The 24506-nt window shown below is 41.2% G+C and overlaps 1 protein-coding gene across 5 annotated transcripts in view; it reads left to right on the top strand.

Annotated features, from left to right (window-relative positions):
• RFX4 (regulatory factor X4) overlaps positions 1-24506 on the top strand; it is a 183032-nt gene that overhangs the window by 140294 nt on the left and 18232 nt on the right. For 4 of the 5 annotated variants that reach the window (XM_010340247.2, XM_074402292.1, XM_074402291.1 and 1 more), the window contains 4 exons: positions 3516-3610; positions 4332-4449; positions 12272-12391; positions 13053-13214. In XM_010340247.2, coding sequence (XP_010338549.1) covers positions 3516-3610; positions 4332-4449; positions 12272-12391; positions 13053-13214 — 495 coding nt within the window. The remainder of the gene's footprint in view (positions 1-3515; positions 3611-4331; positions 4450-12271; positions 12392-13052; positions 13215-24506) is intronic. The other variant, XM_074402290.1, reaches the window with a different exon arrangement.

Below are 24506 nucleotides of genomic sequence, written 5' to 3'. Positions count from 1 at the left end.
GGGATCTCTTTCCCATTAAGCCCTTTTCAAAACCAAATGGAATGGCTGAAATGTTCGAATATGTGGACTTTCCCCAGGGCTTCTTTCCTGGCTTAGCTGCAAGCTAAGCTCAGGCTGTTACTTCTTCCTTCACAGCTGCCCCCAGCTCACCTTTCCCCTGTTAAGAATTTTAGAAATCATCACTAAAATAATAATTTCACGTATTGACTGCCTATTCTAAGCCAGCTCCTGTGTCAAATCCAACAAATACATGATTCCATTTAATCTCCACATCAACCCCATGAGGAAGACACTCTTATCATCCCCACTTTACAGATGAGAAAACTCGGCCTCAGAAAGTTGGTGAACCTAACTCGAGGTCACGCAGCCACTAAACAATAGAGCTGAACCCAAGTCTAGTCTCGGCTTCACCACCAGGCCTTAGTGCTGCTCATATAGTGAATGTGCAGAGGAGACAAAAAAAAAAAAAAATGTGGGTGGTTCCAGGATCTTTCCAAGTGCTTACAATCATGCTTCCTGTTCTGCTTTTCCCTGTACCCTACTGGAAGGTAAACAGAAAGCATGGCCCTGCACACCCTAATAGCACCGGGGGTACCTTTGATCATTGTGTCCCTAGGAACTCTCAGTGAGCCACGCACCATGCAAATGTCCAGCAAGGTCCATGGAACACCAGAAAGATGAGTGGAAACCCAGAGTGAACCTAGTTCTTAGCAAACTCTCCTAGCAGTGTTTGACTCAGTTCTCTTCCCCACTTAGCACCTTTCATGAGGAGGAAAATGTGAACCAGACTCATAGGGAAAAATACAATCAGCATTGCTCGCTTAAGGGACCAGGCCCTGAGCCTTTGCTGGAGCACCAGGGAGGTCACTGCTGCCTCTCTCAAGAAAGAACCTTCTGTGATTTTCTCTTCAAGTTGCCTTAGGTCCAGGGCAGAATGGTGCCCTTTAAAGCTGTGATTGTATTCTTCTTCTGGGGAAGGAAGTGCCATGGTTGAGTTCCACCCAGCTAGTCCTTACTGAATGCCTGTCCTAAGTCAGGTACTGTATTAGATGCTGGGCAAAGAGCAGTGAGTAAGATGGACATATCCCTTCCCGACATGGAGCTTACAGTTAATGGCAAATCAGACCTTGAACATGTGTTTACAGATGTGTTGCATCTTATCAAAGAGAACAATGCCATGTAATGCAGTGTTGTGCAGGGGCAGTTGAGGTAGGTACCAAGCCTCAAGGTGGTCCAGCACATGGGTGTCAACCCTGCACCTCCCAACCAGACAGCTGGGAAGTCCCTGAACATACAGGGAGTTGGACTAAAGGTCAGCTTGAGCAGGGTTGGGACAACTGTGTACACGCTCTTCTTTCCTCATAGCCAGCTGAAAAATCTTCAAACTCTTGCTTAGGAGGTTACCATCACCTCTGTGATGTAGATCTCGGCTGGCAATGCTCAGCTTACATTAGATTTTAAAAGTGCACGTTAGTACTTAAGCAAGCTGATTAGAATGAGTTATAATTGTAACTGCCTAAGGTCTGTTGGGCATCCCAGCCGCATGTCCAAGGTCCGTTGGCTGGGATCCCTGGGGCTGGGATGCCCAACAGACCTTAGTTCAAACCTTGCTCTTACACAGCTCTTACACAGCATGAGGCTGGGATGCCCAACAAACCATGGTCGTACACAGCATGGGGCTGGGATGCCCAAAAGACCTTGATTCAAACCTTGGCTCCAGCACACTGTGACCTTGGTTTCCATTTCTGTAAGATGGGACTCATGTGAAGGGATTAAACGAGACAATGTGTGCCACATGCTTGGTACACAGTCCAGTGCTAGCATAGTGAAGTGGTTAGGAGGCAAGCACTTGAGTCAGGCTGTGTTTGAGTCTTGCCTCTGGTATCCACTAGTTGTGAAAGAACAACCTTTGGAAAGTTACTCATCTTTGTTTGCCTCTGTTTCTTCCCTTGTAGAATGGGGGATAATAATGGTATCTACCTCACTGGGTTTTTCATCCATTCAATCAACAAACATTTGAGCATCTACTCTGTACCAGGCACTGTTCTAGGCACTGAAGTCAAACAGTGAACATGACACAGTCCTGCCCTTATGATATTCACATTTTAGGGGTTGTCTTAAGGCATCCATGGGAGGCATTTAGAAGGGTGCCTGGTACATGGCAAGCACTCAATAATGTTAGCTCTTACCATTTTTATCACACCACCATCAATACTATCATCATAAATTAAAGCACAATAGCTCACATATATATACAGATGCATTATGGAGACTGAAAACACCAAAGAGAAATCCAGAGACCTGGGTTTCAGCCTGAGCTCTGTCACTAATTTACCCTCTGATTTTTAGTGGGTTGTTTAATCTCATTAAGACAGCTCTTCATCTATAAAATGAGACAGATCAACAAAATTGACTTTTAAAGCCCATTCTCATTCTAGTGTTAGGACCTTCTGATCTCAGAATCTTACTTCTTGTAGCAAGCATCAACTAAGTAAAATAGAGCAAAGGGGCCAGTCCTTTAAAATGAGAGAACAGAAACTGCTCAAATGAAAATGAAAGAAACATATGATCTTGAATTGTGGTTTGATTTATTGATCTCTGCATACAGAAACACAAAAACATGACAAAAAGAGATGTTTCAAACTAGAGATCACCAGAGCCACGTTTCCATTTTCTAGAGTACTTTATTGATTAAAAAGCACTTCCAGATTCAGTTATCTGATTTAAGGTGAAGACAGGTTGTAAAGTGGTAAGATTATCTCTCTAATGAGGAAACTGAGGGGCTGAGAGATTGTTTCACTTACTCAGCAAATATCTATTGAACACCTACTACATATCACACAGAGAGGCTTCTTAAGTGACTTGCCTGATATAGTCGTGGTCCAGAAACATTTGAATTATCAGATGTGCCCTACCCTGGGCAGAGAGCAAGAGAGTAGCAATGCCTCGCCCATAAGTCAAGCAAGAATTTGTTGGGTAACAACTAGGTCACAGATAATGCACCAGCTAATAAAGATATCAGACAAAGAACTAGTAGGGAGACACACATGCACACTGAACTATACAACGGTGCCGTTAGTCATATAATCAAGGTAGAAAACCAATAATAAAGTGCTATGTGAGTATAGAGGAGGGGTGATCAGTTCTGCTGTCAAGGGGCATGAAGGTTAAAGGGATTTCATACCAGGGGTTTCAGCTGGCCATGAGGAGCAAGTAGTGGGAACAGCCTGAAAAAAAAAAAAAAGACTAAGGTTATGAAAAAAGCAGGGCTTGTTGGAGGAATGGCAAGTAATATAAGGTAGCCACAGTTTAACGTATTCACAGGCATGGAAGATGATCTTGGGAAGGAAAGCTGGGGCATGTTTTATAAAGTCTTGAATGCTCTGCTAAGACCTGGGAGTTGTATTTATTTAAAATTTTACTTTATTCCAAGTTTTGTTCCTCTGTTCTTTTAAGACATAGCTCTTGTTAAATACAAATGAGTGATGCATGTGGGGCTCTCCTTTATTTGACAGTGTATCAGGAGTTTGACCACCTCTTGGAGGAGCAGTCTCCCATCGAGTCCTACATTGAGTGGCTGGATACCATGGTTGACCGCTGCGTTGTGAAGGTTGGTAAACCGACGCTGAGGGGGCAGCCTTGGGTCCTACAGCCCACCACTGCCCTCTGTGAACTTGGCCAAGACAAAGCCCTGTGGTGAGCTATCTGAACAGGGTTTGGAGGAGAGGACCCAGGAGGTGGAAGTAGCAGGAGGCAGGACTCTTGAGTCTTCTGTCTCTGATTCAATCAGGTCAGCATCTCTTTTATCTGCTGTATACACTGAGTCTTGGCATAAGATTTCATTTTTTAAAGTATTTTTGCTGCTACAAACAAAACAAAAACCATTGCTCCATAGCATTGACTTCGAAGACTCATAAGCCTTCCTGTCATTTTTCTCTTTTTATTTATTTATTTATTTTTGAGACAGGGTCTCACTCTGTTGCCCAGACTGGAGTGTAGTGGTGAGATCACAGCTGACTGGAGCCTTGACCTCCCCAGGCTCATGTGATCCTCCCACCTCAGCCTTCTGAGTAGCTGGGACTCCTGGGGTGTGCCACCATCCCCAGCTAATTTTTGTTTTTTTTGTTTTTTTTTTTTGTAGGGATGGGGTTTTGCCACGTTGCCCAGGCTGGTCTCAAACTCCTAGGTTCAAGCGATCATCCACACACCTTGGCCTCCCAAAGTGCTGGGATTACAGGCATGAGCCACTGCAACCAGCCTCATTTTTCAAAGAGACAATAATAAATGAAAGGTCAAGTCAACTACTATTAAAGCCATTCACTTTCTTGTAGGTGGCTGCCAAGAGACAAGGGTCCTTGAAGAAAGTGGCCCAGCAGTTCCTCTTGATGTGGTCCTGTTTTGGCACGAGGGTGATCCGGGACATGACTTTGCATAGTGCCCCCAGCTTCGGTAAGGCCCCCGCCAGCCCTCCCCATCTCCAAATACTTTTTTCTCTGGGCTCCAGTTATCAAATCTACCACAGTCTAACTTGCTGTCTCTGCAAGGTCACTACTCTGAAACACATCTGTTCTGGGGAGACGTGACATTGTTAGGACTTTCAGGGATAGAGATGGCCTACATGCCAAAAGTGAAGTATCAGTCGGAACCATGAGTGGTTTTGCCCACAGATAGTACTATCTGCGCTTAATGAAGAAAAAATTGCAGTGGCTGTGCTCCCCTTTCCTAGGTGTCCCCCAGTGCTTGCTGCTTCCACAGCACGAATTTATAGAATCCCATATTTGTGGACTTCCAAAGATTGGGCACGTGAAGAAGCCTCTGAGTTTGAACACTTGCAAATTGCTTGATTGATCATACTCTAGCTCTGGGTAGATGACCTTAAGTTTTCTTTAAAAATGTACTCTAGTCTAATTCCTAAAAGAGGGCATTTGCATTCACTTTCACTTTTGTTTCACTGACCCTGTAAGTCTTCATCACCTCCAGGAGACATCCCCACCTCAAGTCTTCATCTACTGCTTTCTAGTATAACAGGGCTTGAAATATCTGCCCAGAGGGACTGATAATAGTCTCTGTGGGCAGCAACCTGATCACTGAATTGTGGTGAATGTTACACTACATTTTTGGACAGTTTTCTACCTTTCACCACAAAGAAAGGAATATGTACTGAGTCCAGATCATCACTGGCAAGTGCGATGGGACTTTTAGGCATTATCCAGACATTTGAAATCCCAAAACATTTTGGTTTCAGTTTTCTAGGCATTTCGGCAAAGGGCCATTGGTAAATTTTCTGGGTAATTGCTTCAGTTCTCTATTTTACTTTGCAAGTAAGGGTTGTGGTTTTGTTTCTCATTATCTCCAATTAAGCCAATCAGCTCTGGGTTTTGCTGTGGGTTTAATTTGACACTTTTCCATCTAGCTTTTTATGGTCTCGTCACCATTTTCCAGTTGTGCGATACAACGAAGTCAATATGTGGGAAAACAAAGAAGGCACTATTTTTTCTAAACAGCCCTGCCCAGGAAAGACTGTGTTTACCCACTTGGAGAAGCATTTTGTTGTGGATTTCTTTAATCTCAGCATTGGAAGGTTCTCTGAATCCTTGGCTATAGATGGAAATTCTCTTCGAGCTGTATATGGAAATTCTCTGGTGACTGCTACCTGGGCAGTGCCATCAGGCATGGCATTTTGATGACTTCCAGTTCAGCACAGTTAGTGTTAGCACATGTTACCTCTAGCTCTGGAAAAATCATTCATGCAGAACTGTTTTCCCTTAAGTGAACTGTTGGAAAATATTTGAGATTTTTTTCATTATTTCCAAGTCAGAAAATCAACAATATCACACACAAACACACATATCCACATCCACACAGCGGACATCCTCTCCATGCTTTATCCTCTATTCTTCAATTTGCTGATTTTTAAACTGATCACATGTGCTAGCAGGTGCTTTCATTAGGCAGGGAAAGTAATTCCCTTTGCAATATTCTTTGAAATTCTTCTGTGCTTACCAAGTTAACAGTCAGTGTAAAAAAAAGTTTGAGCAGGAGAATGATTAGGCTTTATGAATGGGTTGAATTCTTTACTAAGAAATATGGTTCCTTGAAATGTGTTTCCTTTTGAACCACACACTATTTTGGGATAGATATACTGAAAACTCAGGCAAATGGCAAAAGAAGATGATCACAAATCACGTAGAAAAGGGGGAAATGAGATATTAATGTTTTACAGTATTTTTCAACCCTGAGTGGGTTGAAATAATACCTGTCTCCAAGTCCATTTAGCAAACTTTCTGAAATGGCCCAGCTCATCTGACTCATTGTTGAGTTTTGCAGCTTGGGGTGACAGGCAAGTTGAAAGAATTTGCGGCAGACAAAAGCCCAGCTCCCCCTTTCTGCCTGTATATGTCAAAGACGCAGTTGGTGGTTGTGTTTGGGTCATGTGTTCCCTGTATGAAAACAGCTAATTAGGAAAAAGAGCCCTCTGTTCCCTGGCCCCTTCCCCCAGCCACAGGGGCCAGCTCTATATATCTTACAACTCCCACACGGTCCTTGTCACTGTGAATGGGTACAGGGTTTGTGTGTCAGCATAGCAGGCTGATCATTACAATGATCGTGTGGAATATCACAATGATCCCGTGGGGGACTCTATCACCTCTTCCCAGAACAGCCTCTTTTAAAGGTAGTTGACTCCTTTCTTCTCCTTAATTCCTTTTCACTCTCTTCTCCTTAATTCTTTTCCACTGAAAGAACCTATGCTGTGAACTAAAGTAGGCAGACTCTCTTTCTCTGCTGCAAGCAGTGTTTCTGGCAAAATTAGTTAGCAAAGGTAGGCTATCAAGCAAACTGTTAGTCCTAATGGAGCTAAGTGAACCAAAGCTTCTGTTTTTAAAAAACTCCATCTTTTTAGTCGACTGATGTGATTTCAGTTCCTAGGGTACCTGGATCACAAGTCAATGCTAGCACCTTTACCCTTTCATTTTGGGTTTTCACCAAATGCCTGCTTGTTTCACTGTTATGAACATCTGGAAGGTAGTAATATTTCCCGGAAGTACTCCAGCATGTCAGTTTAAAAAGCAGCCTGGGTGTGACAGCTGAGGGGCACGATTGCACAATATTTCCACAGTTTCATTTTTTTACATGCCTGTTGTCTGACCTAGCATCAAAGCCCACTTGGGCAGGGCCAGGAAGGCCACATGGGCATCTGTCAGGGAGCGGCTCCCAGAACAAGTGGCCATGACAAGCCTTCCTAACAGCTTCTTTATGCTTAGATGGCCTGGCCTGGCTCTTTTATTAGGCAGAATCTGCTAAATTGCAGGACCTTAATGTTTGCAATGTCATTCAGGCCCCCACCAAGTACTAGGAAACAGGAATTGCTTTCACTGTAGTCAGAGGTAGAAGTAAAAACCCAGAGAAGAAAGGACTTGTGTGTGGACTCAGAACAGTGGCAGACTGAATTCAACCCGCAATCGAGTTTTCTGCCATGCTACTGCTGCCACCTCATTTACCTTTCTTTAGGTAAAAGAAAATTAATAATAACAACACAGCAACATTTATTGAGGGCAGAATATACTTTAGACATTACATTTTCTCAATTGCTTTTCACACAGCCCTGCAAGGTCTGAATCACTGCCCTCAATATGACAGATGAGAAAGCTGAAGTAGAACGTGAAGGATTTGCCTAAGATTAGAGATAAGAATAAAGCAAAGACAAGATAATGATGACTATTATAACAAATATTTTGGAAGTATATATTATCATTGAATCCTTGCATTAACTCTGCAATATAGGTAATAATAGATAATTTTCTAAAGAGGTGAAAAGGGAGCTTAGAGAATTTCCTTGCACAAGATCAATGCAGCAAATGTCAGAATTCTGTTTCAAAATCAAATCTACCTGACTACAAACCCCATTCCTTTTCTATTATCACAATTAAGGCAAATGCTCTGGGCTCAGATGCATGCCATAAAAGAGCTAGAAATTTTTATTTAATTCACATTGATGATATTAGTATTTTTTAAATTCATAAATTAAGATTTAAAAATTCAAAGCTATGAGAGAAAAGAATAAATTATTAGACTGTCATGAACAGTAAGAGATGCCAGAAGACAATGGAGAAATATATTTTAAGTGTTGAAAACAAAGAACTGTCCACTCTTATTCAAGAGTGAAGGCAAAATAAAGACAACTGGTTATACAAAGACAGAATTTGGTACAACCAGATCTTCACTTTCAACAATAAAAACAAAAAACTATTAAATGATGCATTTTGGCCTGGCACAGGGACTCACACCTGTAATTCTAGCACTTTGGAAGGCCTAGGTGGGTGGATTACCTGAGGTCGGGAGTTCAAGACCAGCCTGTTCAACGTGGCAAGACCCCATCTCTACTAAAAATACAAAAATTAGCCAGGTGTGGTGGTGGGTACCTATAATCCCAGCTACTAAGGAGGCTGAGGCAGGAGAATTGCTTGAACCTTGGCGACAGAGGTTGCTGTGAGGCAAGATCATGTCACTGCACTTCAGCCTGGGCAACAGAACAAGATTCTCTCAACAACAACAGCAAAAAAGGATGCGTTTCGGCAAGAAAGAAAAGTAAAGCCACAGCTAAGGTCTGGAATACAAGAAACAACAAGGTTCCAGTTATCGTTGCTGTGTAATAAAGTACTCAGGCATAATGGCTTTAAAACAACCATTTTATTATGTCTATGGATTTTGCAGGTAAGGATCATGTGGCAGCTTGGGGTTCCATACGCAAGTGCCCCAAATGTGAAGTCACTTTACTTTTACGATCCAGTCTTAGATACAGTGTAACTTTCCTCATACTCTACTGGTCAAAGGCAGTCCCAAGCCTACCATGACTCAAGGAGGTGCACAGAACCCAATTCTTAATGGAGGGCATGTCAAAGAATTTAGGGGCCCTATTTTAAGATGAGAGAAATTTTAAAATATGTATACATATTTAATTAACTATTGAATGTAATTTTAAAGCTAAACACTGGTTTGTATATGTGTTTTAAAAGATTAAAAATAAGTTCTAGGTAAAAATATAACAGGGTAATAAGAGACCTTTAAGGATTAAAGCATGCTAAGGTCTTTTTTAGGAGTAATAAGTGCCTTTAGACTTTGCCAGAAAAGTTTATAGTTTGGATTTAATAAATGTTTAGCATATATGTTAATAAATTGAGGTATCATTAGTAAAAGAATAAAATCATGATTTATGGAGGAAAATGGAAAAATACGAAAAATGAGATAAAATATTAAATGGAGAAGAATTGAGAAGATAAAAGAAGCATAGAAAATGGATGGTAAATGAAAACACAACAAAATAGGATGGTAGAAATAAAGACCAAATGATAATCACAGTAAATGAGAAAGTCTTCCTTCGAAAAACATCAGGCACAAATGTTTTTATAGGCAAGTTTAACTAAACTTATAAAAAACATAAAATCTTTAGTTAATGAAAATAAACATGAAAATCAGTATTTCAGAGAGTAAAAGAAGAAAATCTGTTTTCAGTGACTGCAAAGCTTAGGAAATCCTGACCCAGCCTAGGATGTCAGATCTCATTGTCCTCAGTGCTGCTCTGCCTTCCTCATTCCCTTCAATAAAATGGTTTGACCTGTCTCCATCCCCCAAAATAAGGAAATATATAGAAATCATTTTACAAAGCTAACATAATTTCAGTTTCAAAACCTGGCAAGAAAAGCAGAGGAAAAGAAAATTATGACTCAACCACGTTTTTTTTTGTTTTTTTTTTTTTTTTTTGAGACAGAGTCTCACTCTGTTATCGAGGTTGGAGCACAGTGGTGCGACGTCAGCTCACTGCAACCTCTGCCTCCTGGGTTGAAGGGATTATCATGCCTCAGCCTCCCAAGTAGCTGGGCTTACAAGCGTGCACCAACACGCCCAGCTAATTTTTGTATTTTTAGTAGAGATGGGGTTTTACCATGTTGGCCAGGCTTGGTCAGGAACTCCTGAACTCAAGTGACCCACCTGTCTCAGCCTCCTAAAGTGCTGGGATAACAGGCGTGAGTCACCACACCAGGCCTAAACACATTTCCTCATAGGTTACAAAAGATTCTAAATAAGATACTAACCCATCAAATTTGGTGGCAAAATTTTTAAAATCAGACTATGCCAAAAATCCTAGTCAGAAAAATTACTAATTAACATACTATATTAATGAAAAGAATAATAATTATTATAGATACAGAGGAAAAAAAGAACTTGATACATTTTAGCTCTGAAGTATGGTTTTAAAAAAAACCTTTTAGAAAACTAGGAATAGAAGCAAATTTACTTAATATCTTAAAGGGCATCTAGAAGTCCGCAACAAACATCACACTAATGGCAAAATTTTAGAAAATTTCCCATTTCTTTCATGAAAAGACAGAAATGCCTTCTAATATGATGTCTAATAAATATGTACTAGAGGCTCTAGTCAATGCATTAAAAGAAAATGAAATTGTAGAATTGGAAAGGAAAATACAAAATTGTCTTTATTTATAGATGTCGTGATTGCTGGCAAAAGACAATCCACAAACTAATGGAAAAAATAAGAATTCAGTCAAGTTACTGAATTCAGTTTTTATAAAATCAATAGCATTCTTAATTTCACTAACTTGAAAATAGATTTTTTTTTTTTTTTTTTGAGACAGAGTCTTGCTCTGTCACCAGGCTGGAGTGCAGTGCGTGATCTTGGCTCACTGCAATCTCCTATTCCTGGGTTCATGCAATTCTCCTGCCTCAGCCTCCCAAGTAGCTGAGACTACAGGCTAATAATTTTATTTTTAGTAGAGATGGGGCTTCACCATGTTAGCCAGGATGGTCTTGATCTCTTGACTTAGTGATCCACCCGCCTCGGCCTCCCAAAGTTCTGGGATTACAGGTGTGAGTCACTGTGCCCAGCAGAAAATATAATTTAAAGCGCGCACGCACATATACACACACACACACACACACACACAACTTCATAATAGCAATAGAAACTAAAAGGTACCTAGAAATAATTCTAACAAAAATTGGTGGCAACTACATTGGTGTTCATTTTAGAATTCTCTGTATTTTTCTATAATGGATATTCATAAGAAAAAAGAACTGCTTTGATTCTACCAAATGCAATCAACTATGTTACCATATAACAATATCAAAATAAAATCTCCTTTTGTCTCTACCTAATGCCTTTTTCCATAGCAGGCTCTGCTGCTCCCCAGCTCTGTGACTTTAAGCAAATTATTCAAACCCTCTGAGCCTTCATTTCCTCATGTACTAACTGAAAATAATACCTGCTTTGCAGTGTTGTTGAGAAGCTAAAAGAGCTTACTTAGCGTGGTGCATACGGAAGTAGTCAATGCTTGCTTATTTGATTCCTTCATCTAACACATATCCATTGAGTCTCTGTGGCATGCCTGGCACTGTTGTAGTCACTGGGTATAGAGCATTGTCAAGACAGAAAAATCCCTGCAAGACTTAAAATCTAGTGGAGGAGGCATGCAATAACAATTAAGTTAAATAAAGGATATCACATTTAACTTAGATGGTGAGAAATGCTAAGGAGAGAAATGAAGTGGGATGTTTGCTTTAATTGCCTCTCTCCTCATGTCTTTGATGTCTCTCTGTCTCTCTTAGTCTTTCTGTATCTCCTTTTTATTTTTCTGAAGACTGGCACTTTTTGACCACCTCTTTTCAATGTATTACCTTTTCTAAGAACCATGTGCTAAATGAGGTCTTGGAAACATTTAGAAAAATAAGTAAATAACTTGTTGCAGATTTAAATTTTCAATTTTGTGTCTAGAATTATGTCAGGTACATTGGTAGACAGCAATGAGCTAGAAGGAAAAGTCCCTGCCATAGGCATACTTAAAGTCCAATTGGGGGAATAACATGCTGGTGGAAGAGATAAAAATGAAAAACACAATGTTACTAAATGCTGAACAGAGAGGTCCTCACATGAGGAGGAAGCCAGTGGGTACGTGAGAGCTCAGAGATGGCTCAGTGGGTGCCATTTTTGATGGTGTCATACTAATATAACTTCGATAAGGAAAAGATTCACTTGTCACAAAGTGTTAATGACACCTATCTTATGCCAAGCACTAGGCTAAGCTGAGGATGCAGCCAAGAAATGCAACCTCTGACCATGAGGAGGTAATAACTGGGTGGAAAATGAGACTCTTGAGCAGACCATTTAGAACACTGTGTAACTTGTACAGTTGACCAGACAGAGGCAACATACATGAGATAGCGTGACTTAATTTCTGTTTGATCCTTTTTTCACCAGGGTCTTTTCATCTAATTCACTTAATGTTTGATGACTACGTGCTCTACCTGTTAGAATCTCTGCACTGTCAAGAGCGGGCCAATGAGCTCATGCGAGCCATGAAGGGTGAAGGAAGCACTGGTAAGCCAGCATTTTCCTGGGAATTGCACCACTTGTAATCTTGGTAATTTTATTTGTATCCTTACTTCTGTGCTTTATGTTTAACTCTGTATCTTAAACAATTAAATTATGGTGAACAGGTCACGTGGTATCAAACCAATTGTGTCTTTTTCCTCTTGAAAGGATGTGGGCTGGGTATGGTGGCTCATACCTGCAATCCCAGCACTTTGGGAGGCCAAGGCAGGTGAATCACTTGAAGCCAGAGTTCGAGACCAGCCTGGTCAACATGGCAAAACCCTGTCCCCACTAAAAGTATTAAAAAATAGCTGGGCATGGTGGTGTACACCTGAAGTCCCTGCTGCTCAGGAGGCTGAGGCATGAGAATCGCTTGAACCTGGGAGGTGGAGGTTGCAGTAAGCTGAGATTGTGCCACTGCACTCTAGCCTGGGCAATAGAGCAAGACTCCATCTCTAAATAAATAAATGAATAAATAAATAAAATAAGGCATGTGTATATATGCAAATTGCCTTGAGTGCCATGATGGTGATGGGAAATCACCAAAGAGTTTTAAGCAAGAGAGTGACATAACACAGATTAGAAGAATATTTTACTTTTTAAAGTCCCTTAAAGACAACTAGCCTTTACACTTGGTTCTAAAAACTTACCCTATCTCTATCCACAGCAGAAGTCCGAGAAGAGATCATCTTGACAGAGGCTGCTGCACCCACCCCTTCACCAGTGCCATCGTTTTCTCCAGCAAAATCTGCCACATCTGTGGAAGTGCCACCTCCCTCTTCCCCTATTAGCAATCCATCCCCTGAGTACACTGGCCTCAACACTACAGGTAATGAAAAGTTCTTCAAAAACTTTGGGGAGTTAATGTTTGAAGAAAGGGCTTTCTGCCAGCATGGACAGCATAGTGAGACTTCACATACACACACACACACACACACACACACACACACACACACACACAAACACACAAACACACTTAGCCAGGCATCTTGGCTTACACCTATAGATCCAGCTACTTGGGAGGCTTAGGTGGGAGGATCGCTTGAGCCCAGGAGGTTGAGGTTGCTGTGAGCTATGATTGTACCACTGCATTCTAGCCTTGGTGACAGGGTGAGACCCTGTCTAACAAAAAGAAAGAAATGGTTTTCTGGAAAAGCATTCTTTTCCCAAAATCTCCAAAAGATAATGCCAAAACCCAGGTATCTTCCTGGATTTGTGAATAATGTGCAGGTATTCATTTACTCATTGGTACACATTCTGTATGCTGCTGTTTTCAAGTTGGTAAATTAAGGAAATGATAAAATTCTAAAACTAAGCCACTGAAAAGATTATAATGCTATATAACATAAATACGCAAACATTCTTGAAAACAAGAAAGAGAATTATCTGAATCAAAAACAGAGTGCTTTCTTTTTCTCTGGAAAGGGAGGGACAGGAAGCCATACACTAAGCTATGATAACCATAAGGAGGAAGGGGCTGTGACATGAGCGGGTCTCGAGCTAAGCTAGAGCTGCCGGGCACATGGCATGAGGCTGATGTTACCGTGAGGCTGCACTGATTGGAGGCCCACATGGTCCAAGATGTGCACAAGAGTCTCGTAAGATTAATTTACAGCCAAGAATCACCCAAGCTTGGATACGTACCCAAAAGAAGGCAGAGATCCAAACAGACGTTTGTACATCAGTGTTCCTAACAGCATTTCTCACAATCGCTAAAAGGCAGAAACAACCCAAGTGTCTACCGATGGACGAATGGAAAAAAGAAAATGTGATATGTCCACAAATGGAATATTATTGAACCTTGAAAAGGAATGAAATTCCGACACATGCTGCAACTTGGATGAACCTTGAAGGCAGTATGCTTAATGAAATAAGTCAGACACAGAAGGGCAAATACATGATTCCATTAATATAAGGTACCTAGAATAGTCAAAGTCACAGAGACAGCAAATGGAATGGTGGATGTCAGGGGCTGGAGGGAGGAGAAATGAGGAGTTAGTGTTTAATAGGTACAGAGTTTCAGTCTGGGATGACGGAAAAACTCTGAAGATGGATGGTGGTGATGGTTGCACAACATGGTGAATATACTTAATGCCATTGAACTGTACACTTAAAAATGGTTAATATTGGGCACAGTGGCTCACGCCTGTAATCCCAGCACTTTGGGAGACCAACGTGGGCTGATCACTTGAGGTCAGGTGAGATCAGCCTGGCCAACATGGTGGAACTTCATTTCTACTAAAAATACAAAAATTAGCCAGGTGTGGTAGCACATGCCTGTGATCCCAGCTACTTGGGAGGCTGAGGCAAGAGACTCACTTGAATCTAGGAAGCGGAGGTTGCAGTGGGCCAAGATTGCTCCACTACACTCCAGCCTAGGCAACAGAGCAAGACTCCATCTCAAAAAAAAAAAAAAAGAAAGGTTAATATGGTAAATTTTATGTTATGTATTTATTAGCACAATTAAAAGTCACTCAAGCATCTGTGGAAGCCCAGTTCCATGAAGGAGGAACAATAAACTCAAGAACAGAGAGAGTCTATAGCCAAAGGAATAAAGTTAATAGGACAACCTGAAAAGTATTGTTAAGATGAGAACTAAAAAGAAGAAACCAGCCAGGCCCAGTGGCTCACACCTGTAATCCCAATACTTTGGGATGCCAAGGTAGAAGGATAGTTTGAAGCCAAGAGTTTGAGACCGTCCTGGCCAATATAGTGAGACCCTGTCTCTACATAAACTTTTTTAAAAAGTTAGCTGGGCATGGTGGTATGCACCTGTGGTCCCAGATACTTACTTAGGAGGCTCAGATGGGAGGACCATTTAAGCCCAAGAGTTTAAGGCGCAGTGAGCTATGATCAGGCCACTGTACTCTAGCCTGGGTGATAGCCTGGTTTAAAAAAAAAGAAAAAAGAGAAAAGAAAGAGAAGAAAAAGAAATCATACTCATGAGAATCAGGATCTTCAAAAGAAAATATATAATTATTGAAATAATAATTTAAATAGGTAAATTGAATATTAGAAAATTAGATCCAATGGAAAGAGATCAGTAAACCAAAAGACTGAACTGAGGAGTTCTCTGATAATGTGACAAAAAGAAACATTAGGTATAAAAGTGATGTTAAGAAAAAGGAATGACAAATTCAGAAATTCCAATATTCATTTAATAAATTTTCCAGAGAAAGAGAGAAAGTGGAGAAGTAATAGCTGATGGTTTTACAAAATGGAAGAAAGACAAGACTTCTTAGACTGAAAGCTCTCATTAAACGTTTGCTGAATAAATGGGTGGGGGGGGGCGGCAGGGGGAACTCTAAGCCCACTGAAGAAAATCAAAGATAAAAGAAATCTTATTAGATTCCCCAAAGAAAATGCAGATAAGCTCCAAAGGAGAGAGAATCAGACTGATAACAGACTTCTCATCTGCAACATTAGATTCAATATCTGAAACCATATTTTGAAGTGTAAAGAAAAAAACTGCCGTGAAAACTTTGGATCCAGAATCCTATATATGTTTATTTATGTATATATGTACATACATATTTTTTTTCCCTATGAGGACATTTTATGTGCCAAGTCCTGTACCAGGTGCTATGGGAAATAAACAGATTACTATGCCAAGGCCTTGCTACCAAGAGGGAACACAGGGATAAGAAAAGTACCGAGGTCGGCCGGGCGCGGTGGCTCAAGCCTGTAATCCCAGCACTTTGGGAGGCCGAGGCGGGTGGATCACGAGGTCAAGAGATCGAGACCATCCTGGTCAACATGGTGAAACCCCGTCTCTACTAAAAATACAAAAAAAATCAGCTGGGCATGGTGGCGCATGCCTGTTATCCCAGCTATTCAGGAGGCTGAGGCAGGAGAATTGCCTGAACCCAGGAGGCAGAGGTTGCGGTGAGCCGAGATCGTGCCATTGCACTCCAGCCTGGCTAACAAGAGCGACACTCCGTCTCAAAAAAAAAAAAAAAAAAAAAAAGAAAAGAAAAGTACCGAGGTGTAATCCCAGCACTTTGGGAGTTTGAGGTGGGTAGATCACGAGGTCAGGAGATCAAGATCATCCTGGCTAACATGGTGAAACCCTGTCTCTACTAAAAATACAAAAAAATTAGCTGGCATGGTGGTGCATGCCTGTGGTCCCAGCTACTTGCGCCGCTGAAGCAGGAGAATTGCTTGAACCTGAGAGGCAGAGGTTGCAGTGAGCCCAGATGGTGCCATTGCACTCCAGCCTGGGTGACAGAGTGAGACTCCGTCTCAAAGAAAAGAAAAGTACAGAGACAACTGTTATGGAAGGAAGAATGTGGTATATGCAATAAGTGAGATATAAACTAATGCTATGAGGTTCCCAAGGAAGGAGAGGTTCCATGTGGCTGGCAGTATCAGAGAAGTCCTCACAAAGACTCCAGGCATTGTGCAGTGAAGGGCTTGGTCAGGCTCTGATAATTAGTTCATTATCCTTCCATCCAAACTAGCTCTACTACCCTCCCGTTACCCAGGCAGCAAATATGGGAGTCAGCTTCAAATCTTTCCTCTCCCTCAACTCCTGTATTAGGATAGGCTAAGTTGGTGTGACAAATAGATCCAATCACGGGTGGAGTTAACACAACAGAAATCTATCTCATGCTGGAAGACAGTACTGGTAGGGTATTCCATCATAGAGGAGGCTCTCTGTAATGCAGCCATTTGGAAACACATGCTCCTTCAATATCAGGCTCCACCATACCCCAGGGCAGTGTTTCCCAAACTGTGATCCACAGACCAGCAGTATCAGTATCTCCTGGGAACTTACTAGAAATGCTCATATCTGGTCCCACTGCAGACCCAGTGAATCAGAAACTCTAGGAGCAGGGCCGAGGAATCTTGTTCAACAAATTTCCAGGTGATTCTGATGCTCACCAGGTTAAGGACCACTGCCTGAGGGCTTTGTCAAGTCTGCATCCAGCTGGCAGAAATGGAAAAAGGGCATGGAGGATGAAAAAATGAGTTTCTTAAAAGCCCTGGACTGAAGGTGGCACACATAACTTCCACTTATATTCCATCAGTGATGACTTAGTCACATGGCCTCATGGAACTGCAAGAGAGGCTGGAAAATGTAGAATAGCATGTACCCAGGCAGGGAAGGGGGAACAGCTTTGGGGGTGACAGCTGGCATTCTCTATCATACTTCCCAAGTCCAGTTGTTCTAAGACAAATCGAGACTAATCTGTTCCTTCCCATCCCACTGATGCCTCTCTGATTCAGGCCTCCCCCACCCCTCATGGACATCCACAGTGACCCTTAAGCTGGTACCCTGCCTCCAGACTCTACTCTGTCCACTCTCACACTACCCACTAAGGCTCAATTTCATCAAGCTTGTGCCTCCTCAGAGTGCTGGGGCAAAGAACCTACTGCCTCATTCTAAAAGCCTTAAAGAACTCTCTTTCTCCAAATTACTTCTCAAACTGTTCCTTCTTCCTGGCTAGCCTCCTTCCACCTGCTGCCTGATGAAATCCTACTCACCTCCTTTGATATTTCCTCACCCTCCAAGTTAGAATCTTCCTCTAGACCCTCACAGCATGGACTTAATTATATCCTAATTCTATTTAGGACTGTTTCTAGAATAGATTCAATACCAAAGTATTATTATTTTTAGGGTCAGATTGCTCCATTTGGGATGTCTTTTATTATTCACTCACTTACTCACATATCTATCCATTTATCCAAAAAATAATTCTTGAGTGGCTTCTATGTGCTAAATACTTCTGGATAGGTGGTGATACAATGGCAAACAATAGAAGTGTGGTCCGTTCCTCCTGGGAGTTTATGTTTAGAGGTTAGCGTTCTTGATGAGCAAACTGACAGTAACAATATAGTGTGAGGAGTGCTAGGTTGGAAGAAGGGTCAGAATATTATGGGAGCATGAAGGAGAGGGAAAAAAAGGTATTCCAAGTAGAGGCAAGAGACAACATGCTATTTTCAGGAAACTTAAAAGTGTATATCCTAGGAGACTTTAGATTAGTCCCCTCTTCTCTCAACTTAACTACACCTACTTAGAAAGGGATTGAGTGGATGCATAAGAAACTGGAAGGACTTGCTGCCTTGTGTACTTGCCGGTAAACTCAGTGGGCCTCTGTCAGAGATGGCTGAGGAAATTGGATTCTTTAAGGTATTGAAAAGTTGGGTTGTTGATAAATGACATTAGATCAAGCTTTGATTTCACTTTGGGTACACAGCTAGAGTCTTCTTCTGTGGAAATTTAGCTTTGAGATTGCTGTATTTGTTTATATAGATGCAGCTCAAACTTAATTTTGCTTTCTGCTTTGAGGAGGAAGAATGTGATCAGGTTCCTACTTCCCTCCCATTTTCTTTCCATAGTGGGTTGTTGTAATTCCTGCTTAGAAGGCTCAGAAAAAGAAACTGTAGTGAAAAGAATGACTTTGTTCACTGAACATTAAAAGGGAAGATAATTTAAGTACTGTTAGCTCTTCATGCAGCTCGCAGGAGTTCTTCAAAGACTGAGATTATTGGGCAACCATACTGAGTCTCTTGTCTCCCTAAAGAAAGAGCCGTTAACCCGAATAATCCTGACCAAATATCCCTGTCACCACCAGGGAGACACACACAAGTTTGCTAGTGAGAACATCCCTACTTCTGAAATAAACAGGGAAATTATGCAAGTAAAACAGTTCTGCATTATGAAGCAGAAACCATTTGGGTGAAGCATTTCTCAAAGTGCGGCAACATTTCAAATAACGAGACAGACTCTGAGGGAATAAGGGATGGGAGGGAAGAGCATGAAGGAAAGATGTCTAGGATCATCTCATAGTTCTCATCCAGCAAGTGAGCGTGCCTGGCTTTCTTCGAAGCAATGTGGAGGCCTTAGGGTATGGCAGGTGTGATAGACAAGGCCACAGGAATATCATAAATGTCTTCAGAGATTTCTGTGCAATGTGTTCAAGAGCCATAAAAGTAGCTTCTTAGAAATACAAATGTGAAACAGGTTCTCTTCAGATGATTTTAAGCTTTGAAGATTTTGGCACATTCCAGCTTTGTTCTCAGATATCTCCAGGGGGCATTAAAAATGTCACCCTATATAAAACTATGTATGATATTTTTCTCAAGTACCACTTTTGAAATACTCCGTTGCTAAATTAGACTGGATCTTGGCATGCAATGTGGGTCATGGTCTTGGAAGAAAGAAAACCTAATTTCCTAACAATGTGTATGATTATACAGGCATATTATAAAGTACAAATTATTTACCCATGATAGAAACCTAAATATTAGGAAATCTATTATAGTACTTCTTAAATTTGGAATTTGTGTAAATTTTCATTGAACAATAGTATAAATTGTAAAACAATTACGTAAATCTTACAAAATGCATTTGCCATGTTTCTTTTTTTTCAAAGTAAACTCAGTACATGGTTTTCATACCCAGTTAATTTTTATTTCTATCTTAAAATTATTGCTTGACTTATAGCCCATCTACTTTCCAAAATGTTTTGAAGTAGTTTATAATAAAAACAGGAAAATGAGCTTCATAAAAAGGACCAAAACCAGGAAGCAAGAAATAAAGAAAAGGTGAGGAAAATTAACAACTGTTAGCTTTAAAAGTTTATTAAAATCTTATTAATAGCTGAAATTTTATGTGACCCAGTTATTTTGTTGGGTTTCCAGCATATCAGTGATCAGAGAATGTAAATATTACCAGGTTCGACTTGTTGAGAATCAAGGCTAATCAAGTACCTGGGACTCCTTAACAAATAAATGTCCTGCTTTGGATGGACACTTTCCCATTTTTAAGCTATGAAAAAGGAACAGTATTATGTGTGCCTGGTGAGCACAAAGCTAAAATTAATTCATTGCATATTAACCTTTTGGCATCCTCTGATACAGGACTAGGGAATACAAGGTAGTACAGATAATGAGTTATGACTCATTAGGAAAACAGCCACTCTGCTTATCCATATCTACGTCTAGTTCCATGTGCATATTTCTAAATGTTTTATGAAGACTGTACTTATTAACTGATTTTTTTAAAGGGGGAAAGGGCAAGGAAAGAAATTTCAGGTACCTAAAATTTAAAAAGACATATGGCCAATTTTGGTTGGGTCTATGGCAATGCCATGATAAGAGGCTGGTTAAAGGATTCCATTCCAACAGATTTCTGCAAGGGAAAATCTAGCCCGTCTGTCCATTTTCTTCCCAAAATTTGTAGGTTTGCTATCCTCCCTCATGACCTGGCAAAGTTTAGAAACCTTAACTTTCTTTGAGGAAAACTGGCTCTTTTCCTCCTTGGGAGCATGGCAGGCAGTGCCAAACTGATCAGTCTATTTAACATGACATTGGGCTGCAATTCTTTAATGTCATCTAAAGCAAAATGTTAAGCTCCTACTCTGTCCCATTGGGCCACCGAAGCGTTCTAAAACCTCCTTTATGATGTCATTTTAAGTATTCCCTCCTTTGGCAATGACAATAAAAGTTAACTATTAAACTCATGTTTTCAACTTCCCACCACGGTTCCTTGCAACACAAAACCAGCAAATTAAATCATTGAGATACTAGGATACCTAATGAAATAAAGGCAAATTCCTCATAAATGGCCCTAACTGTAGAACATCTGGCCTGCCCAGCTGCATTTTCTCTACATTAGTTGAGGATGTAACAAAGATAACCGACCCTTAGTCTTTCCAAGTAACAAAAGCCCAGTTATTCTGAGGGCAGCTAAGCTGAGTGGGATAGGATGGACACTTCAGCCCTGCCACAGAGTCTGCAATGACTCATTTCCAGAACCTCAGAGGTGTCACTGCTAGTGAATTCCTCCTCCTCCTCCTCCTGTCCCTGCTGCTTCCTTTTCTTTAAAGGAATGGAATCGCGAAAAATAAGCTGGATTGGAAATAGATTGTTTACTCTTTTTTTTGGATCACAAAATCAAATCTAAGCTTGCTGCTGGGACTTTGGACTCCCTCGTTACATTCATTTGTTCATTCATTCAACAAATATATATTTCGTGTCAAATTTTTACCAAGTCCTAGGAGTATAGACGTGAAAACAAGAGTCATAGTCACTGCCTGCATGGCACTTACATTCTAGTGGGTAAGAGTCAACACAGAAGTAAACTGCCAGGTAAAGGTATAATTTTAAATGGTCAAAGTGCTATGTGTAAAAACAACAGTGTGCTAAGAAAAGCATGAAGAGAATCTCTGACCACAAACTAAGATGGGTCCCCACTTTATAGTTTTTCATAGCACACTGTTTTACAAGGAGCCACCCACATAGAGGCTGGGGAGGGAAAAAGAACTTTCTATGCGATGGGGAAAAGCATGTGCACAGGCCTGAGGCAGCAAAGAGCTTGGCATAGTGGGGACTGAGATGTATATATAATAAAAAAGGAAGAGAGTGGCAAGAGAGGAAGTTGCAGAGATTGGCAGAGGCTAGATTATGCAGCAACATAAGAAGAAACTTATGGTTCATTTGCTGGCCCTGGTCAGTTCTGTCAATCAGATTTTGACCATGGAAATATTAGTAAAGTGTAACTCAAACAGATGAAGTTTCCAACTTCAGTAGGTGGGCTCCTTAAACACAGCTGTCTTAAGGATAAATGACAGCCAATGACGGAGGTTGCAGTGAGCCAAGATCACACCACTGGCACTCCAGCCTGAGGGACAGAGTGAGACTCTGTCTCAAACAAACAGACAAACAAAAAAAAAGATGATAGCTAATGAGATACCTAGAGATATAGGTAAATGTCAATATATAGTCTTCTTTCCCTGCCTCAGTCACGAAGGTTACAGGAGATGCTTATTTAGTAGCACATACTGTTAAGCAACATTGTCCAAATAGAACTTTCTGTGATGATGGAAATGATTTCTATCTTGGCTATCCAAAACAGTAGCCATTAGCCACCTGTGGCTATTGAGCACTTCAAATGTGGCTAGTGGAACTAAGAAACTGAATATTTAATTGTATTTAGTTTTAACTAATTTAAATTTCAATGGCCACAAATGGCTGTGGGAGAGGGCAGAGCAGATCTAGAATCTGGACACACTTAAAGGAGCTTACAAACAAAAGGTGTAGGTTAGCTCAAAACTTGAGCAACATCTGTGATGGTCCACAGAATCCTCCTAAGGAAAAGGTTAAAGCAGTGGTCCCCAACCTTTTTGGCACCAGGGACTGGCTTTGTGGAAGACAATTTTTCTACAGATTGTGGAAGAGGTGGAGCGGGGGGGATGGCCTCAGGATGAAACTGTTCCACCTCAGATCATCAGGCATTAGACTCTCAAAAGGAGTATGCAAACTAGATGCCTTGCAATGTGCAGTTCTTAGGGTTCATGCTCCTATGAGAATCTAATACTGCTGCTGATCTGATAGGAGGCAGAGCTCAGGTGGTAATGCTTGTTTGCCCACTGCTCGCCTCTTGTGTGGCCCAGTTCCTAACAGGATTCAGTCCAAGATATGAAAAAAAGGGTACAGCCAGGTAGTTTGGGAAGCACTCTGAATTTTCACAAATCTGTGGCAGAATCTCACAACTTCTGTTTTTGTTGTTGTTGTTGTTTTGAAACAGGGTCCCACTCTGTTGCCCAGCCTGGAGTGCAGTGGCATGAGCAAGTGGTCCTCCCATCTCAGCCTCCCGAGTAGTTGGGACTACAAGCACACCCCACCACAACTGGCTTTTGTATTTTCTGTAAAAATAGGATTTTATTATGTTGCCCAGGCTTGTCTCAAACTCCTGGGCTCAACCAATCAGCCCGCTTCAGCCTCCCAAAATGCTGGGATTACAGGCGTCAGACACTGCACCTGGATAACTTCTGATTTTTTTATTTTCTAATTTTTTTTGAGAAGAGTCTTGCTCTGTTGCCAGGCTGCAGTGCACTGGGGCAATCTTGGCTCACTGCAGCCTCTGCCTCCCCAGTTCAAGAGTTTCTCTTGCCTCAGCCTTTCAGTAGCTGTGACTACAGGCGCACGCCACCATGCCCAGCTAATTTTTGTATTTTTAGTAGAGAAGGGGTTTTACCATGTTGGCTAGGATGGTCTCGACCTCTTGACCTCGTGATCTGCCCACCTTGGCCTCCGAAAGTGCTGGGATTACAGGTGTGAGCCACCGCATCCAGCCCTCAACTTCTGATTTTTAATAACCCTTAACATACAGGATGTGTGACAGGAGGCAGTATGTTATAGAGCCTTGTTACTCAAAGTGTGGTTCACAGACCAATCACGTTGTCATCATTTGCAAGTTTGATAGAAAGGCCTTACTCCCAACCTACTGAATCAGAATCTGCATTTTAAACAAGATCTCCAGTCATTCAAACACAAATTCAAGTGTAAGAAACATTGCTATGGCAAGGGTTTAGGGCTGGGCAGATCTGCATTCAAATTCCAACTCTGCCACTTACCTGAGTTAGTCACTTAACCTTTTGGGCCTCAATTTTCTGACCTGAAAAAGGAGCTAATACTACCTACCTCAGAAGGCTGCTGTGAAGACTGAATGGGTCAATGTATACAAGGAAATTAGTACGAGATCTGGTTTATGTTGGATGATCATTCATTAATTTATTTGACAAATCATTACTGATTGTCTGTTATATTCCAAGCACCCTTCCTGTCCTGTGCTTAAAACCCCTTCCAAAACAAACAACCTTGGGGAAGAAGAGTGTTTTGTTGGGGATGGGAGGGGAAGAAAATGTTCTGCTGTAGCAGTTTCAATACTGTAAGGTGACCAACAACTGCTCCTCTTAGGATCTTTATTGAATTCTCAAATATCAGGAGCTTCTACCACTATTCTCAGACCTTTAAATAAATAGAAATGTGAAGAAGGGAGGGGAGAATAAGAGAAAAATATGGGAACTGAACAAATAGGGAAGATTTGCTATTGTTTTACCAACAAAAAGCATTAGAGTTGTCTTTAAAACTAAGAACAAACTGTAAGCTGCATAGATTTTCTTCTATTAGTTTCCTTAAAAAAAGAAGCAGCAGCAGCAATTCTCACTGGAGGTCTCACTCATAGGAAAGGGAATTCAAGGGGTGTTCTTTTCTGCTCCCTAGGCAAAAAGGGTTTCTCCCCAAGCCAGTAGGTGTTAATCTGCTTAAGCCTGCCTGAGTGGATGTGTTAGATTGCTGGCACATGGCCATTTAGGGGTTTTGTTCCCCAGAC

Source organism: Saimiri boliviensis, chromosome 7 (assembly GCF_048565385.1).
Source record: "Saimiri boliviensis isolate mSaiBol1 chromosome 7, mSaiBol1.pri, whole genome shotgun sequence".
NCBI lineage: Eukaryota > Metazoa > Chordata > Mammalia > Primates > Cebidae > Saimiri > Saimiri boliviensis.
This window is presented reverse-complemented; position numbering and strand designations above follow the sequence as displayed.